The sequence below is a fragment of the Lampris incognitus genome, chromosome 9, assembly GCF_029633865.1.
Source record: "Lampris incognitus isolate fLamInc1 chromosome 9, fLamInc1.hap2, whole genome shotgun sequence".
Classification (NCBI taxonomy): domain Eukaryota; kingdom Metazoa; phylum Chordata; class Actinopteri; order Lampriformes; family Lampridae; genus Lampris; species Lampris incognitus.
The window spans coordinates 13,741,616-13,760,511 of NC_079219.1; the positions used below are offsets into that span (position 1 = coordinate 13,741,616).

The 18,896-nt window shown below is 46.6% G+C and overlaps 1 protein-coding gene across 2 annotated transcripts; it reads right to left on the reverse strand.

Moving 5' to 3' along the window:
• Positions 1–1,229: 1,229 nt before the first annotated feature.
• On the reverse strand, positions 1,230–18,686 carry si:dkey-34d22.1 (discoidin, CUB and LCCL domain-containing protein 1). Of its 2 annotated transcripts, none has more exons than XM_056286589.1 (15): positions 18,561–18,686; positions 13,837–14,058; positions 11,788–11,925; positions 9,379–9,430; positions 9,116–9,188; positions 8,399–8,532; positions 8,215–8,252; positions 7,800–7,994; positions 6,075–6,187; positions 5,758–5,929; positions 5,586–5,669; positions 5,329–5,422; positions 2,916–2,956; positions 2,668–2,778; positions 1,230–1,677 (listed from the first exon to the last, which is right to left on the reverse strand). In XM_056286589.1, the coding sequence occupies exons 1-15, from the start codon at positions 18,661–18,663 to the stop codon at positions 1,235–1,237; spliced, it is 2,013 nt and encodes a 670-aa protein (XP_056142564.1). In that variant the 5' UTR covers positions 18,664–18,686; the 3' UTR covers positions 1,230–1,234. The 2 variants fall into 2 exon arrangements, with proteins under 2 accessions (XP_056142564.1, XP_056142563.1); XM_056286588.1 differs by having other exon boundaries at positions 5,752–5,929.
• Positions 18,687–18,896: the final 210 nt, after the last annotated feature.

An 18,896-nucleotide genomic window follows, 5' to 3' on the forward strand; every position in this document is an offset into this window, starting at 1 on the left:
TTGCATGCTTTCCCTGGTTATGCGAGTTTCCTCCCCAACAGTCCAAAGATGATGAAGTGTGTCAGGTGAAGTCTATAGATTGCTCATAGGTGTGAGTGACTCGTGTGTGTATTTGGGGACCGAGATGGACTGGTTGGTGCCCAGTGCCTACTGGCGTAGGCTCCCATCCCTCTGCAACCTTGAATTGGATTAAGCAGATACAGTAAATGAATGGCTATTAAAATATTTTCTGTAATGGACCGAGACATTTGATGATATCCTCAAGGTTAATACACAACCCCTATGTCAAAAACACAACAAGGCCCCTTAGCAGGTTTTTGTGATAGTATATTTGATCTCAAAATGAATATTTTTCTCTGAGTTTGACTTCTTCCACGGGGAGGTGAAAGCACATTATCAGCGTCGGAAAAAGTGCCCCTGCAGCTGGCAGGAATTCAGTCTCTTGCTCAAGGACACTTTGGAAGTTGAACCCAGGCCTTGTTTTGAAGGCCTTGTGTTTGAAGGACGGTCTCCTGAATTGTTTTCGCCACTCTTGCTTTTCTGGCTTCTGTTGTTGAAGGTGTTTTTTTGTGATTATGAGGAACAATGATTAGAAATGTCATCTGAACGTTTGTGGCTCATAAGAGCCATCTGCTGGGCTGATACACAAACATAGAAAAATACATTATTATTATTTTCTTTAACATTTCCTGTTCTTGAAAAATAAAGTTAAACACTAGTTATTATTGATCTGACCTGCCAACTGTATGTTGTAGAGGTAACATGTTAATGATGGTGATAAATATTCAATGCATTATGTATTTCTTTACAGTGTTTTGAGTCTCTCCAATTATATTATGCTGAAGTATAGAGTGCTGAATTGTTAAACTTTGTGAAAGTGCATACTGCAATTTAACACTAACATTTCATCCATAAATAATATTTCAGACATTACTATCTGTCTTTGTGCACCATTGAATATTTCAAAGCAAATTGTACCACAATTGCAAGACCTACAGGGAGATATTCATGGCTCCGAGGTCATTGTGTGCCCTCATTTATGGAAGGCATCCCAACACAAGTTCTCAACAGTAAGAACCCCCCAGTATTGGAATACCACCTCAGTCAGCACTAGTATAGTTTGGATAACACTGTCTCAGTTTAGTGTCCACTTAAGACCATACTAAAAGCTGCTCTGGTGCAAACAGTCTAACTTAAGAGGGTCTTTTTCTCTCCCTGTTCGAGTTCACTGCACTCAGAATGGCTCCTCGTATGTGTGCTGCTGTAGTAAAACAGCAGAGGACTGGGGCTTGGCATAAATCACACTGACGGGCCGTGGGCCGTTGGCATGAAGTGATGGGGTGCAGTAGCCGTTGAGCAACACTCTGTTTGAGGGACAGTCGTACTGAGCATGGCTGGATGGTGTCCTTGCGCCAGCACTGGGAGCTGGCGTGGGAAGGCCGTGTGTATTGTCATGCACAGCCACTGGAGGGCTTGGCAGGTGGGACTCAAGGGGCTGCTCAGTGAATGGCGTGGCATACTCTGGCTCAGGGGGAAGGGGCTCAGCATACTCGGGCAAGTTGCTAGGGGTGTCATAATGACTGAAGGTGAAAGGGGTGGTGTAGCCCTCCTCTGGGGTGGGCCGAAATGTTGATCCCATCTTCGTTGACGTGGCCGTCATGCCAGGCTCAGCATAGTCTGGAGTGATAAATGGTCAAAACACAAATAACATTGAAATTATTTCATCACTGGTGCAGTGGCAGCTTTCACTGGTGTGGTAAGTATATGAAATAGCTGCATTGAATATCACCCCATTAACTCACTGAAGCAAAAATGCAAAAATGAAGTCTTTGTTTCTCATGGTCTAATGTCAAGGACATGCCTTCTCAATAGCCAGTCTCATACCGGGACAACGTTGAACGCCTGCACAAGATGACTGATCACCAACAATGTAGTCTCTAATGACAGGAATGGGGGCTGACAGCAGAGCTCTCAGTCAGGCTGAGTGGAACCCTACCGCCACCCAGATATGAGAGGGTGGGTAGTTTGGGGGCCTTAGACTCTACCCAAGATCACACAGGAAGCCTCAGAGAGGGAGCTATTTTCATTAGACAGGCTTTAGTGAGGGCTCTGATTGTCTTCGCCATTGACCCTCTGTCCTGTTTATCACTGGACCTCTCAGTGAAGGGCCCCTTTGCTGGGGAAGTGATGGGGTGGGGGGTGGGGCAGAGTAGGCTGGGTGCCCTTTATCGAGCTCCAATTAAAGGGTCTCTTTCAGAGAGGTTCTGTGGACCAAAGAAAGGAATGTTTATACTACAACTGGGTGATGGGCTGAGCCAGGGGAAAGAATGGACAGCCCATGGAGAAAGCTGTTTGCCTGTCAGAGTTGGTCTGAGCTCCTGAAACTGGCCAGTCAAGCCCAAGGACGGGAGGGGAGCAGAGTTTGAAGACTTATTGGACAGTCATGCTAACACGGCAGCCGTAGGCCTCTTACAGTTTTGCGGTGTGACTATCTTTCAGGCTTAAGTACCACAGAGAATTGATACACCATATTCAACAAACGGCAAAAAGATGACACCGCGTGACAACTTGCTGAAAAGCCACGGTGGTTGGTTTCTTTCTGTGATGTTGTGTACTCCTTAATTTTTCAATTGTACTGTGCTGAAAAGCCCAATTGTGAATTCTTACCATTGAGAGGGGAGTTGGGTAGAGCATCATGGACACCCCGCTCCAGAGGGTAGGAGATAAGCTCTGTCTGTGAGCAGGGGGTGCTCTTCCCCTGGAGACTCTCACAACCTGCTGGATGGGCGGACAGAAGGACGGATGGACGGACACACACACCACACACACACACACACACACACACACACACACACAGAGTCAATGACTTCCTAAGAGAAGTATGGAGAATGTTGTAAACAGGGGCCTTTATTTACCTTTGGCTAGTGAGTAATTCTTCATTTGCTCATCCTTTTTCCTAAAAGGAGAATGGTTGAAAGAAGGAGAATGGTTGAAAGTATTAGCAAACACCACTAATCTTTTGCATTTTCACGTACACTTTTGTTAGTAACCAGTGCGTGAATAAAGGAATGAGTTTCAACCCGATGTTGGTACATTATTTAACGTATTTTAATAATCCGTGCTAGGTGTAGGGTATGCAACTATTCTGAGTATAGTCGTATATGATTGGGTTAGTATCAGGCAAGCGTCCTCCATTGTAGCCAATCAGAGTGAGGCTCTCCAACACACCGGGGGGGGGGGGGCTTTGCGGCTATGTGTGGGTCGCTGAACAAGATGTTTTTTTTAATAGAAAAAATACGAAATCTAGAGAGACAGACCCGTACTGTACGTGGAGTGAATGTGTTGCCGTCTACAAGAATCCTTTGGGACGGATTCGTGTTTCCTGGGGTGCGTCGGAGAAGGTATCCTGCTAGGAGGCGGCGAGTGACCACCAGCTAGCATGATTCCCCCGACTAGCAGTGGAGTGTTTGAAATGGTCATGGATTGAGGACATTGGAAGTCAGTGCTTCGTCGGTGCCGTGAGTTTCAGAGGAACCTTTTTCATTGTTGTAGTGTGCATGAGGCACGAAGAGGATCGTAGACAGACATTCGTGCATGAGGCTCTCTCCAGCACTAGCTTAGTACCGTACTGGATTAGCCTATAGTGCTGTAAACTACTAATAAAACACGTTAGTCCCTAGCTAACGGGTCTGACCCTTTAGCCGAGCGGTTAGTGATGTCGCCTTGTGGTGCAGTACACCCCGTATCGAATCCCGCACCGGGTGAGAAAATAGCTCGGTTACATTGGTGGCAGCGGTGGGATCCGGAAGTGTGCAGATCCTCAGAAGTCTCTTCGGAGCGCGGGAATAACAAAGCGGCGAGGGCGCGCTTCCGGGGAGGGTGACGACTGTAAACTACTAATAATACACGTTAGCTCCTAGCTAACGGGTCTGACCCTTTAGCTGAGCGGTTAGCGATGTCGCCTTGTGGTGCAGTACACCCCGTATCGAATCTCGCACCGGGCAAGAAAGTAACCGGTTACAGTGCTGTAACGATCATGGATGAGTAGGCTCGGTAGCCCTTGGCTAGCGGGTCGGACCCTTTAGTGGACTGGTTAGCGTTGTCGCCCGCGGTGCGGGAAATGCGGGTTCGCGTCCCGGCTGTGGAGACGGTCCGGCCGGGCTGCCCCCCTGATTCGCCGCGAACCCGTATCTCCCGTACCGCGGACGACAACGTTAACCAGTCGACCAAAGGGTCCGACCCGCTAGTTAAGGGCTAACGTGTCTTACTTTTTCGTGTACGTTACAGTACTAACCGTTAGTCTATTTGTCAGTGAAGCTAGCTAGCTCACTGGTCGTAGTGGCTCGTTAGTTCTTAATGCTGGGACTGCGCGCGTTCGGATGAACTGCTGGATGCTGAGAAGAGGACTCGGAGGACAGTCGTGTTTTTTTAGTTGTGTCAGACGGAAGATTGCTTGCCTGAGAAAAAGTTATTTCAAGAACAGTGTGAACATTGAACGCATTGCTGTTGGCGCAATCGCACTTCTACAGTGAGTCACGTAGACTACACGCATGTCATGTGGTTTGCCCTGCCGTACAGGCGTCTCTCCAGTGGCTCATCTCGTGTGCCCAGGATTCATCAGTCTGGTATTTGTGTCAATTTCGTTATTACTCATTACTAGACTGTGTTAAAAAACGTACTGAACTGTTTATGTTTGAACCTTCATTGGTTTTGATACTCAACATTTAGAGTGAGTTTCTCATTTGAGGTTGTGTTGATATTGTGTATACCAAGAGATAATGTGTATACAAAGAAAGTCAAACTTATGTTTTTTTGCATTTTATTTTTTTGCTATTATCAGCCTATAGTATTACATTCAATTAATACTAAGCTGTTGTTGCCTGTTGATTCATCTTTACTGTGTTTGGACTTTAGGGTTTATTACAATACTTACCTGAGGGTTGATAAGTATTTTGGAGTTGTGTATTTACCTTGGAGTAGGGGCGTCTCAACTGTCCTGTTAGTTCTGGGGAAGGAGGGTTATGCTGAGTTGGATCCATAACACAGCATACACGCTACATGTCAGGGGCCGCCGTGTCAAATACCTTAGCGTGAAGCCCACCTCACGATAGGGTGTAACGTAATAACCACTCTGTTCAGTAGGATAGGCATCCACATACTTACCCACGTAGGTGCTGAGACTAAATGCATTGGGAATGGGGACCCAGATCCCTTCATTAACCTAATCTTTCAAGGTAAATAAGTACTATTACTACCCCTACAAGGCGTGGCTTATTATGCCCGCTACATATGTAAATAACAGCGCACAGTAGTGATGGTGTTAAGTACCTTCTTTTCCACCAAACTCCAGCCAACAGACAACCGACGCACGTTATCATTCCCAGGACCACACCCACCCCGACGATTACCGGCTGACTGGAGCCTGGAAGGGCATTAGTGGGACAAGAGTGGAGAAAAAAAGAGGAACTGTTTGAGTAAATAGTGTGAGTAATGCACTTTACTGCAATGCACACAATGAGACATTTCGACTCTCAGAATTCACGCATCATGTGCGTAAGTTGCAGTCGGGGCTATCAGGAACTTACTTGTGTCTTTCACAAAGACCAGCCCGTCTGTGGGAACTGGGTCGGAGCTTTCTGTGCCGATGTTAACTTTGAGGGGAGGAGATTCTGTAGAACCAGATGTACGACGATCACAAAATGAAAAACAGGGATCATACGATGCCAGATAGAGAAGTTTACTGAAACTCACGCTCACTTGGTGAACGGGACCTGGGTGTTATTCTGGCAACAGGACAGCCCCGGAGCTGGACCTGAACTGAAGCTCTGCCGTGCCAGCTCAGTGGCTGCAGCCGCACGAACCGAGCCACCACAGGAGGGAACAGGCTGTTAAGAACACTCAGGTGGCCATCTGAGTGGGCTTCAAACACCTATAAACAATTAATGGCAAGTTAATCATTCACAAAAGACACTGTCCTGAACTAATAAAAGGCACTTCTCCGTTGTGAAACTGACTCCGGACTGTTGTGCCCTTATTGAAATAAATCATCAATCCACAGCAGTGAAAATGCATACCTTTTTTTCTTTACTGAGCGCACCTTTGTAAACCTTCCAGTTCTTTCTGTCTTTGCTGAAGCGAAGACTGTAGGACTCTACGTAGAACTCATGCGATCCCGTTGTAATTATTCCTACAAATAGACAGCGTGTCGTTTTCAGTGCAAAACTCTGAATACCCTTTTTAATGCCATGATACCAGCCATTCTAGCAGAATAAAACCATATCTGATGGAATTGTCAGGGATCAGGCACACTTTATTTGTCATTTTATTTCATGTACTTGCGTACATGAAATGAAATGAAACATTGTTTCCCCCAGCCCACAGCAGTGCAACACCAAGACAAAAACACATATCCAAATATTACAAGAACTACAAGAACACACATCCAAACTAACACATAAACTAACATACTATATCCAAACAAAAAAGAAAAAAAGAAATCACTGTCCAAGGGAATGAACTCCAGCCAGGATGACTGTCAGAACTGCCGGTCTGCATGGGCTATGTCAGCTCTCCCAGCCAGACACCCTCGACACACCTCCCTGCACCCCACCAAAAACACCACAGTTAACGCCAGGCGAGGCTGCCGCCAGACCACCCCTTGGTGTTATCAGAACTGCTGGTCTGCATGGGCTAGCAGTTAGCTTAGCCTGCCCCGCTTCTGCGTCCTGTCAGACCGCCCTCGGTGTTACCTCCTCGGGCGCAGCTCCAGGCAGGGCAGTGGCCACTGGGCCCACAGGATACAGCAGACCAAGCTCCCCCGGCCGATCCAGCGCCAGCTCTCCCAGCCATCAAACAAAGACAAAACTTAGACGCAGACATGGACAAAGACACTGCATGGACAGTACTGGGTGAGGCGGCCGCAAACGTGAATGGACACCGCCATCTTCCCACACAGGTACTGGGTGAGGCCGCTGCAAATGTGAATTCATGCTGGCGTCTAAATCATTAAATCATATTATGATATACTAGCAGAGGTACCCGGCGTTGCCCGGGGAAAATATTCTCGCCAAAACAACCAACACGATCTGATCTTTATGATATAATCGATGATGAAATATAGGATAATCTATGATATGATACATGTGATAAACAAATGTCGAATAAACGAATGTTATTAATGAAAATGATCAAATGTCATAATTTTCAATCCATTCATTAAGCTTCTTTCCCAATGTGTGTATTAATCGCCGCAAATCCGCCACCGCAAATCGCCACAAAATAAACCCAATTTCGCAAATAAATAAACAAAATTTTACTTGGTTTTTGAAATATGTTTTGAACTGTGCAATCCTTGGAAAGTGCTGATTCTAAAGATACCTTTCTTTTTGTTCTACAATGAGTATTTCTGGAGTTCAACCCATCCTATTGTATAGGAGCAGTGGGCAGTTGCAGCACCCTGGGACCAACTCCACTTCTTTCCTATTGCCTTACTCAGGGGCACAGACAGGAGTATTAACCCTAACATGCCAGTCTTTTTGATGGTGGGAGGAAACCAGAGCACCCGGAGGAAACCCATGCAGCCATGGGGAAAACATGCAAACTCCACACAGAAAGGACCTGGGACGGCCTGGGGTTCGAACTCAGGGGCCCTCTTGCTGTGAGGCAACAGTGCTAACCACTCGGCCACCATGCCGCCCAGTGGTTAATGGTTAATTATTTACAACAAACAAAACATAATTCTGTAAAAAGTCAGCTCCCGTATTCTGATGAAAGGCTCAGAGATTTTGCCCTTTTGTTACCTGCGACGGTGTTTTTGTCAGTCAGCTCCAGCTCTAGCCACGGATTTTGATCATTATTGTCTGCCGTCCAGAGTGGGAGCTGATCACCAGAATCCATGTTTCTGCGATTCAAGTACATTCTTTGGCCGTGACTATCAGTTTTTCCCCAGAAGGACGAAGCATTAAAAGCAGAGATAGTCAGGTTCCTGTTGCATTCTGTTGAAGATGGAAAGGGAGGGTACAGGAGGTCAGCGGTTACAACAACACCTAGAGGAATTTTTGTGGAATCTAACTGACATCTGTGGCACAGCGTCATTGCTTTCTTGGCAATAAGTTAACTTTCTTGTCAAGAGGTGTCATTTTTATAGCTTAAAAAAAGCACCCATTCAAATTTTTAGGTATAAATGCTCTAGCAGTATTTTAGGCTGGCTCATACCATGGCTAAACAGCAGCTTCTTTTCAGATAATGATCCCCTGTAAAAAGAAAAAAGAAAAGTCAGTTTTCTTCCATTCATTCAAACACAAACAAGACAAAAGCCTGATAATGTCCAATTTGAGCTCATCTAAAGCTGCTTTGGGGACTTGTTTATAAAGGCCATTAGTAGTAACAGCAAACGTACATCTTGGACAGGATTCCATTGGCGAAGGTGGACTCGTAACGCGTGAGGCTTCTCCCACGAGTCAGGCTGACACGTCCTCCCAGGCTATCAGACACCACCCCGGCATGGACTGCAGACCTGCACAGCACTGATGTCTGCAGGAGAGGGGATGTGTGGTATAATTTTTTTGGGGGGGGGGATTTTTTCTCCCCAGTTGTACTTGGCCAATTACCCCACCCTTCCGAGCCATCCTGGTCACTGCTCCACCCCCCCCTGCCGATCCGGGGAGGCCTGCAGACTACAACGTCTCCTCCGATACATGTGGAGTCGCCAGCCGCTTCTTTTCACCTGACAGTGAGGAGTTTCGCCAGGGGGGACGTAGCGCGTGGGAGGATCACGCTATTCCCCCCAGTTCCCCCTCCCTCCTGAAAAGGTGCCCCAACCAACCAGAGGAGGCGCTAATGCAGCGACCAGGACACATACCCACATCCGGCTTCCCTTCCGCAGACACGGCCAATTGTGTCTGTAGGGACGCCCGCCCAAGCCGGAGGTAACACGGGGATTCGAACCGGCGATCCCCGTGTTGGTAGGCAACGGAATAGACCGCTATGCTACCTGGAGGCATAATTTGATTGAATATTTTGAGCCATCAGTTCTGATGATTCCTGTAATCACCGATGCAACCTGGCACGCAGCCAAAAGGGACACCAATACTATAACTGAAAGAACAGGTCTTACATCTCGGTAACCGTGTTCAGAGCTTCCCCAGACATCTCCGGTAACATTCCTACAGCCAGCGGGGCAGTATACACTAGGGGCAGAACAGAATGACACATGAAAGACCCTCTTCGTTCCAATGACACAATAAGTTTGGGTTTTAATCAACATAAAATAAACGTTATTCATCTTTGCCTTGGGGAAAACAAATTGTGCAGACGTGACGGTACAAAGGGCGTAAATTTAGGGCGGTTTTGTGGATCTTGAGAAATTACCACACTTACCTAAAATGTTGTGAAATGAAATGTGATCCACGCTGTAAACATGAAATGAGATCTGCAAAAGGAAGAAAGCTGGAAATCAGGGAAAATGTCTCGAATAGTGTGTTAGGATGCACTCAGAAAATAGCTTAACTGAAGTTCACCCTGGGTTGAAATATAACAGCACGCTGAAGCTGCAGACTGGTCTTGGCAACCCCCCCCCCCACACACACACACAGACACACAGACAGACACACACACACCAACATACAGGTAGATACTGTGAGGCTAAAGCACTCCTGCACCCTTATAAGTGTGTGCTATATATTTGGGGACAAGCGGTCCGTCACCGTTGATGTGATGGAAGCCTATGTCGCTGTGTCTCGGTCCTGGTTCTCACAGTGCAGAGAAAGGTCTTTATCGCATCACGTGGGACGGGGAGTAATTTGTATGACTGACGGCAGCCTTGGCTCCGGGAAGAGCAGGATTTAATAAACAACCCAGTAAAAACAGGAAACCTGGGATGCATATTGACCATTTCACCGAGAGGAAAGGAAGCATATCTTTGTACTCGAGTGTGTGTTGGAACTGATGTTGTGAAGTCTACAATAGATCTAAACTCAGCACGAGTACACAATGTTCTAATATTAATAAATAAGAATACATTTAAACTTCAACACCTTCGTGCGCCTTTTTTTTTTTAAAATAAGTCTCACCACAGTATTGTAATCCCAGGTCTTAGGTCGGTCACAAATGCTGGTATTCACCGGTGCACACATCAGAAAGCCGGCGGCGGTTTTGATCGTGGGAGCGCAACGACTTAGTGAATTTTACCTACAAATAACCGCTAATTCGCCAGACTTTGGCTTGAGACCGGCTTTGCAGTGGTTAACGTGCTGTTGATGCTTCTCAGCCGAGGTGGGGCAGGGGGGGGTATAAAACAGACGAGAACAGAACATAGCTATCCGCCCACTCAGTGTGGCAGAGTGAAGCCCGAGGCCTCTCTCTCTCTCCATTCACGCTGTTACAGGGAGCCTGCTCTCCTGCCTTTTGAGCAAACACTCGAGGAGGGACACAGATGGGGTGTGCATGCCAATAAGCGGCGAATGTGCACAAGAACACACATGCACGCACCTCCGTATGTGCGCACACACACACACACACACACACACACACACACACACACACACACACACACACACACACACACACACACTCCAGAGCACAGAGACAGCCTGGTGGTAAACATCCGCGTATGTAAACTTGCAAAGTCGCCAACTGATTCGTTCAGTTTGTAGTGAAGAGAATTTGTCTTGATGAAACAACATGAAGTATTTCATAGTACAAACATGCGCTAAAATAATGTATTCAACGCACAAAGGCGGCGATATTGCTTCTCTGACAAGACATGCAGTTTTCCTGCCACTTTGAAATCCAATTTGAATCCGTGAATGGAATCTGTGCAGCAGTTGCGTTTGGTTCCTCGGGCGCTACAGGCGACAACTGAATGCAAAACACATCAGTGTGTGTTTCCCTGTTTCAGGAATGATTACTGCGTTTCTCAAGAGGCTCGAAGAGACCGGTGTGGTCACTGTTTTTGGTCATCGTGCTGTAAAACCACGTCTCATTTAGGAACAACAATATCACTACATTTGTATTTCTTTTTTTTGTGTGTGGATTTTTTCCCCCTTTTCTCCCCAGTTGTACCCGGCCAATTACCCCCACTCCTCCGAGCCGTCCCGGTCACTGCTCCACCCCCCTCTGCAGACTACCACATGCCTCCTCCGATACATGTGGAGTCGCCAGCCGCTTCTTTTCACCTGACAGGGAGGAGTTTCGCCAGGGGGGGACGTAGTGCATGGGAGGATCACGCTACCCCCCCCCCCCCCCGATCAGGCGCCCCGACCGACCAGAGGAGGCGCTAGTGCAGCAACCAGGACACATACCCACATCCGGCTTCCCATCCGCAGACACGGCCAATTGCATCCGTAGGGACGCCCGACCAAGCCGGAGCTAACACGGGGGGGAGGGGGTTCGAACCGGCAATCCCCATGTTGGTAGGCAATGGAATAGACCGCTACGCCCCCCCCCCTCACATTTAGATTTCAATGTGTGTAGAAATTAAATTTGATTATTTCAGTTTGTACAAGTATGACTTCTGAGATTTGTGCTACTAATCAAGCAGTTCAGAAGCTGCGCTGTGCTGTTGACTGTGGGTGGCTCTTCTGTTCCCTGTCCCAGTGACTAGTAGCTAATGGCTGTTCATGGTCACACTCCTTTCTAAGATGAAATCTGGTGTGACCAAAAAGGCCTGGTGTGACAAATGGCATTCTTCAGTAACTCTATGAGCACATTACAAACACAACACTAATCACAAAGTGCACCAACATGACTTAGACCGGAGGAACAGTGTCAGGTAGACAAGTTGCCTACCTTGGTACTGGTCTGTGGCGTAGGACAACAGAAACCCTCGTCCTGAGCGGTGTGGACCTGACTTGAAGATTATCATCACTTCATTACTGCCAACGGTCACATTCTTCTGCGAAGCATTAAGCGTCCCACAGAGTGGACCTATAAACGTGTAGACCCATAAACTGCAATCATTAAAAAAACAAAAAACAAACCCAACCAGCGTTTCTACCGTGTTTCCATTTACACAGGCATGTGCACGTAGACATGGGCACTGACTGCACTAGACTCTGCAAATGGAAAAAACAAATAAATAAATAAATAATAATAATCATACGACAGTCGCAAGTTCTTTCCATCCAAAGTATCAGCACACAGACAATGCCTAATTTGGATGACTGGGCTCCTCGTAATTCATGACAGCCATAAGACAGTTAAGTATCACCTAACTACACCTAACCACTGTTTTACACTACAGAGGAATGGTGCATAGACTGGCGAAAAAACATGAGTAAGAATATCTGGAGAGACCTTAAAATATCATGAGCTACGCCCTTTGGAATCCGTTCATAAACACAGTGTATTATGAAAGGTAATTGTATAGTTCTTGGATCCGTCATCCAATATCTCGGTGTGTCGTCACACATTTGTGCCCCCAGGACACGACTTATACACCTGGTTTGAATACGAGCATTTGTTGTGAAACTTGGGTTTGTCTCCTCTGTCGGTAGGTTGCATTGCACACAGGCGAATGTAGTAGTCAAGAATGGCAGAGATCACATGGAACAGGTTCGATAAAGAGGCAAAGAAGAAAGGGGAATCACAGCAGATTGTAAAGTGACACAGCACAACCCATCAACCATGTCCAAGAGGTAGAACTATCACCCATCAACAGGACCCTAATTTTAAAGGAGAGACACAGCTTTTCAGCAGTCAGATCTATGGTGGTAGTGCTGAGTAATATGGAAAATATCATCATGATCATCATCATCGTCTTCAGGTCGAGTATCCTCAGATGGCTCTGACCCTCTCACGCCAGCCGTCTCCATCCTGCATAGCAGCTGGAAGACCCTCAGATGGACATCCTGTGTTGTTGACAAGCTGATTGATGTAATTTCTTGCAGGCCTTCCCACACGTGTCTTTCCGCGTTTGGGTGACCAAAGCAGTGTTGCTTGTGAGTTCTTCCTCGCTCCTCCAGCAACGACCAGCAAATCGAACCCTTTGTTCTCGGATAATGTTTGAGATGGCGGGTATATTGTCATAGAGACACTTCTTTGTAGGGTGCTTCTTCCAGGATACATTTAGTGCAGCGCGCAGCATTCTGGTGAAAGCCCTCATCAAGTTTGGATTCAAGCCACTTAGTGAGGGCCTGAGAAGATGATCCATCATCATGATATCGTCATGATGATCACAGGGAGTTTTACACAATATCGATATATATCACAATATCTGCTGACATAGGCAAAAATACCATGCTTAAATTAAATTAAGTTTCCTTTATTAATCCCCTTGGGGAAATTAATTTGCTGCAAATTAACCCATCCTAGCTGTGATCTGTGTAGCTAGGAGCAGCAGGCTGCCACCTTCATGCTGCGCCTGGAGACCAACACCAGTTTTTTTCCCACACAGACAGGAGTATTAACCCTAACATGCATGTCTTTTTGATCGTGAGGGAAACCAGAGCACCCGGAGAAAACCCACCGCAGACACAGCGAGAACATGCAAACTCCACACAGAAGATGACCTGGGATGACCCCCCCAAGGTTGGACAACCCCAGGGTTCGAACCCTGGACCGTCCTTGCTGTGAGGCGACAGCGCTATCCACTGGGCCACCGTGCCACCCATCCATTAAGAATCCAGCTGAATTTCATCACAGTGAACCGTTTGGTTTACACATCATATCAAACCAAAACTAGTTTTTAAATAATACTCCTTCAAATATCATCAACATTGTGTGTCCCATTACGACAATATCCAAATTTCATCCCAGCACAATGCCACTGAGAGACGATAAACGTAAAAATTGAATTACTGTAAAGCCCCATATAGTGGTGGCCTAAAGCAAACTTACCCACGCTGGGTACCCCATTGTTGGCCATGATCACAAGTGAGCCATTGCTACAGTTGTGGCTGCTCTCGATGTCGAAATCCCCAAACAGCAGGCGTATCACCTGACCGTGTGGCACGCGAAGCTTCCACTTGCACCAGGAGTCCATGGGGTAAGTGCCCGGGTAGTTCTGAGAGGCCAAGGTGCCACTGTCTGTGCCAAGCACTGTGTGGCCACAGCCATTACCTGGAGCAATGATATCACAGTGAGGGTACTGACAAATACTGAGTGCAGTGAGAGGAGCTGATCATCAACAAGACCACATTAATTTGTAGTACATCCATGATTCATACAATCCCACAACATGAGCATCCATACAAGTAAAGCATGTTGTTGGGTATTTTTGCCATTCTGTAGTTCAATCTCTCATCATGATCCCGATTTCTTTTTGGATTTTTTCCCCCTTTTTCTCCCCAATTGTATCCGGCCAATTACCAGACTCTTCCAAGCCATCCCGCTCACCACTCCACCCCCTCTGCCGATCTGGGGAGGGCTGCAGACTACCACGTGCCTCCTCCGATACATGTGGAGTCACCAGCTGCTTCTTTTCACCTGACAGTGAGGAGTTTCACCTGGGGAACGTAGCACGTGGGAGCATCACGCTATTCCCCCCAGTTCCCCCTCCCCCCTGAACAGGCGCCCCAAACAACCAGAGGAGGTGCTAGTGCAGCGACCAGGACACATACTCACATCTGGCTTCCCACCCGCAGACACGGCCAATTGTGTCTGTAGGGATGCCCAATCAAGCCGGAGGTAACACGGGGATTCGAATCAGCGATCCCCGTATTCGTAGGCAACGGAATAGACCGCTACGCTACCCGGACTACAACATGATACTGATTTCTGACAGGATAAAATAAACTTACACCCTATGTAAGTTGCATCCCCCCCCCCCTACTTATTAAATAGCATGAAAAAAATGGACTGGATCTTTGCTGGCAAAGACAGCTCGGCTCGTTGCGTAGGTGTGAGAACTGAATGCATGATTATCAGCGTGGGTAGAGCAGCTGGAGCCTGAGGGAGGTCCGAATTCACCACCGTTTACTCACAGTAGACGGTGTCATCGCCAATTGTGTGAATTAAATTAAGTATTCGGGGCTTGGTAAATTCAAGTAAGATGAGTAATTAAAGTCTCCTGTTTGAACAAAGCAGAGGAAGTGAGTCTTTGGCTCATAACCGTGAGATGAGCTGTCTCTGCTTATAAAACGACATAGGGTTTAAAACGGGGCCTTATGTCGGACTTCGTAGATCAGGAAAAAAAACCCAATTTTTCTGTTTTTTAAATTTTATTGTACAGTGCCGTCTTTACACAGCGCATACGGGATTCTACTTTTTTATTTCCATTTTTCTTTCGATTTCGAAATTTTTTTTTCTGGTAAATATTTATTTCATGAATGTGATCATGCCTACATCCTCTGATCTGCAGTGGCTGTGACTAACACCCAGATCAGAGTGGAAAAACACAATTATTTATCTGAACCGCCATGGGTCACAGACAACAGATGAGTCAAGTTTCTCAGTGGGCGCAGAGGCAAATGCTGTGTAGGTGGTGGATCAAAAACAGAGTCGACAACAACAACAAAAAAAACATCCCGGAATGGTCAAAAAAAGAGGATCAACAACAATCTGACTGAGGTAGTCAACACTCCCTGGCTTCCATATAAGGATGGTAAGGATTCGGAAAGGGGAAATGGAGGATGACCTTCCAACTTGACGAATGCCACACATCCTCCCTGTCTGAGTCCACAAGCTTTGGCTGTTATTGCACCTCCTCACGTCCCCCAAGGATTCCCTGGAAATGCCACAGCCACATGCTGTAGCCGTGGGCAACAGACCATGGATCTGTGTCACCTTCCGGTGGGAGGCCACAGGGGCAGTATTCCTGGTAACACTGGGGAGGTGTTTTTTCCTGGGGAGGGGGATTGAGGGTTGACTTTCCTCTGTCTTCTTAGCATTGTCTATCACCTAACACCCATCTGCTAGCCAAACCATAGCATAGTTTTATAGCCAGTGAGGGACATGGTGTTTTTTGTTTTTTTTTTGAGTTTGGAAAATAAATCCACCCTGTTCCTTGGTTTGAGTCCGATTTCCTCTAAACATCTAGACCCTCTTAAAGCGTTTATTGCAAACGCATGTCTGCACCCATCTGCTCTGCCATAGGATGACATGAAATATTTGTAAGAGCTTTCCATTTTCCAGCATGCAGGGGTGATTATTTCAAATGGTTGGAATATCACCGGGGATCCGGCTGGTTGGGGGACAGGCAGACAATCAGCAGCACCTCAACAACACCGTTTTACATCTTCGGGGGTTTGCTGGCAGGTCTTTACAGGTCTAAACTGGCAGACGGGATGCTCACCTGTGCTACCTAATCACAGTACCTTATCCTCTTGTGTCAGTCACAGCGTTACAACACCATGTGGTTTTCAAATACTTTCCCCCTGGTATGTTGCCCTACCCTTACCTAATGCTTCTTTCCCAAACAGAGTCAAATGATTCAGAATAAATAATTGACCCTGGTTAATTAATTCAGTCCCTAGACAAGAAAAAAACCCCAAAACAAAACAAAAAAACAAAAACAAAATACAATATATACATATATATACACACACACATATATATACACTCACTGGCCACTTTATTAGGTACACCTTGCTAGTACCGGGTTGGACCCCCTTTTGCCTTCAGAACTGCCTTAATCCTTCGTGGCATAGATTCAACAAGGTACTGGAAACATTCCTCAGAGAGTTTGGTCCATATTGACATGACAGCATCACGCAGTTGCTGCAGATTTGTCGGCTGCACATCCATGATGTGAATCTCCCGGTCCACCACATCCCAAAGGTGCTCTATTGGATTGAGATCTGGTGACTGTGGAGGCCATTTGAGTACAGTGAACTCATTGTCATGTTCAAGAAACCAGTCTGAGATGATTCGAGCTTTATGACATGGCGCGTTATCCTGCTGGAAGTAGCCATCAGAAGATGGGAACACTGTGGTCATAAAGGGATGGACATGGTCAGCAACAATACTCAGGTAGGCTGTGGCGTTGACACGATGCTCAGTTGGTACTAAGGGGCCCAAAGTGTGCCAAGAAAATATCCCCCACACCATTACACCACCACCACCAGCCTGAACCGTTGATACAAGGCAGGATGGATCCATGCTTTCATGTTGTTGACGCCAAATTCTGACCCTACCATCCGAATGTTGCAGCAGAAATCGAGACTCATCAGACCAGGCAACGTTTTTCCAATCTTCTATTGCCCAATTTTGGTGAGCCTGTGCGAATTGTAGCCTCAGTTTCCTGTTCTTACCTGACAGGAGTGCACCCGGTGTGGTCTTCTGCTGCTGTAGCCCATCTGCCTCAAGGTTCGACGTGTTGTGCAGTCAGAGATGCCCTTCTGCATACCTCGGTTGTAATGAGTGGTTATTTGAGTTACTGTTGCCTTTCTATCAGCTCGAACCAGTCTGGCCATTCTCCTCTGACCTCTGGCATCAACAAGGCATTTTCGCCCACAGAACTGCCGCTCACTGGATATTTTCTCTTTTTCGGACCATTCTCTGTAAACCCTAGAGATGGTTGTGCGTGAAAATCCCAGTAGATCAGCAGTTTCTGAAATACTCAGACCAGCCCGTCTGGCACCAACAACCATGCCACGTTCAAAGTCACTTAAATCACCTTTCTTCCCCATTCTGATGCTCGGTTTGAACTGCAGCAGATCGTCTTGGCCATGTCTACATGCCTAAATACATTGAGTTGCTGCCATGTGATTGGCTGATTAGAAATTTGCGTTAATGAGCAGTTGGACAGGTGTGCCTAATAAAGTGGCTGGTGAGTGTATATATACACACACACATATATATGTATATTTATATAAATAAAAACAACACAAGTACTTGCATATTTCAATTTGTCCGACTGTGCCAATTTGGCCTATGGGCTACGGAGGAATAATCTGTGATTATATGTATCTCTCTGCGCGTGTGTGTGTGTGTGTGTCTGTGTGTGTGTGTCTGTGTGTCTGTGTGTGTCAGTGAATGGTCAATGTGACTCATGCTGACCCCCTTCCTGAGCAGGGAATACTGTCATATGCTGTTTGGAATTACTGCTGATTCAGAAACCCTTTGGAAAAGGTAAGGGGATGATTGTGTTAAGTCAGTAAACACAAACGGGACCACTCATTGTGAGATAGTGCCATGGCATCACGACTGACCATTGAACCTACATGTTGACCCCCCCCCCCCCCCGTTGAGAAACACAAGGCGCCTATGCCACCAACATCAACAGCATATTTCCTTTGGTCCACATCCCAAGACTGATACCAGAGCAATTCAAAGCTGTCGAAACTTATGTTTTTAAATATCGTATACATCTGATAATGCTGTCTATGACAAGACACTGCTATAACTACACCTATGGAAAGAACAGCACGTAATATGTTGTCATTGAGCTTATAACACGTGAAACAACCGACGAAAACAGCAAAAAATAAATAAATAAAATAAAATAGAAAGTAAAACGTGTTTTATTCTGCTGACCCTCGCATGAATCCAGTCACCAGCCCCCAGCCACACGCAGCAATCTGCATCACCAACTCATAACGATGCTTGGGATGCGAGACGTGATGGCTCGGTTAAACGTTTGCCTTTCATTAAAAATGTCGACAAAATCAGATAAACCTTACCCTCCTGACCGCGGACAGCCAACGAGCAGACACAAACAACGATCCAGAAACGGGCAGCGAGAGATTTCACAGTGTCCTTTCTATATCCAGGCTTCGTAAGCATGATTTCCAAAGTTGTACTCGGAAAGTAAGGTGCAAAACCCCCAATTACTCGAGGCGCCTCTGTTAAAGTTGGAGTTGCAAGGTGGCGATTGTTTACTATTGGCCCGGGAATCGCTGGCTTCGCCCCTATTGGCTCTTCCCGTGTGTCAATCTAAAGATCCCCCGACATTCCATTTCCATATAAGGGCGAGTGGGGCTATAGGTGAATACTGATCCGAGGCCAGTGGGTCAGCC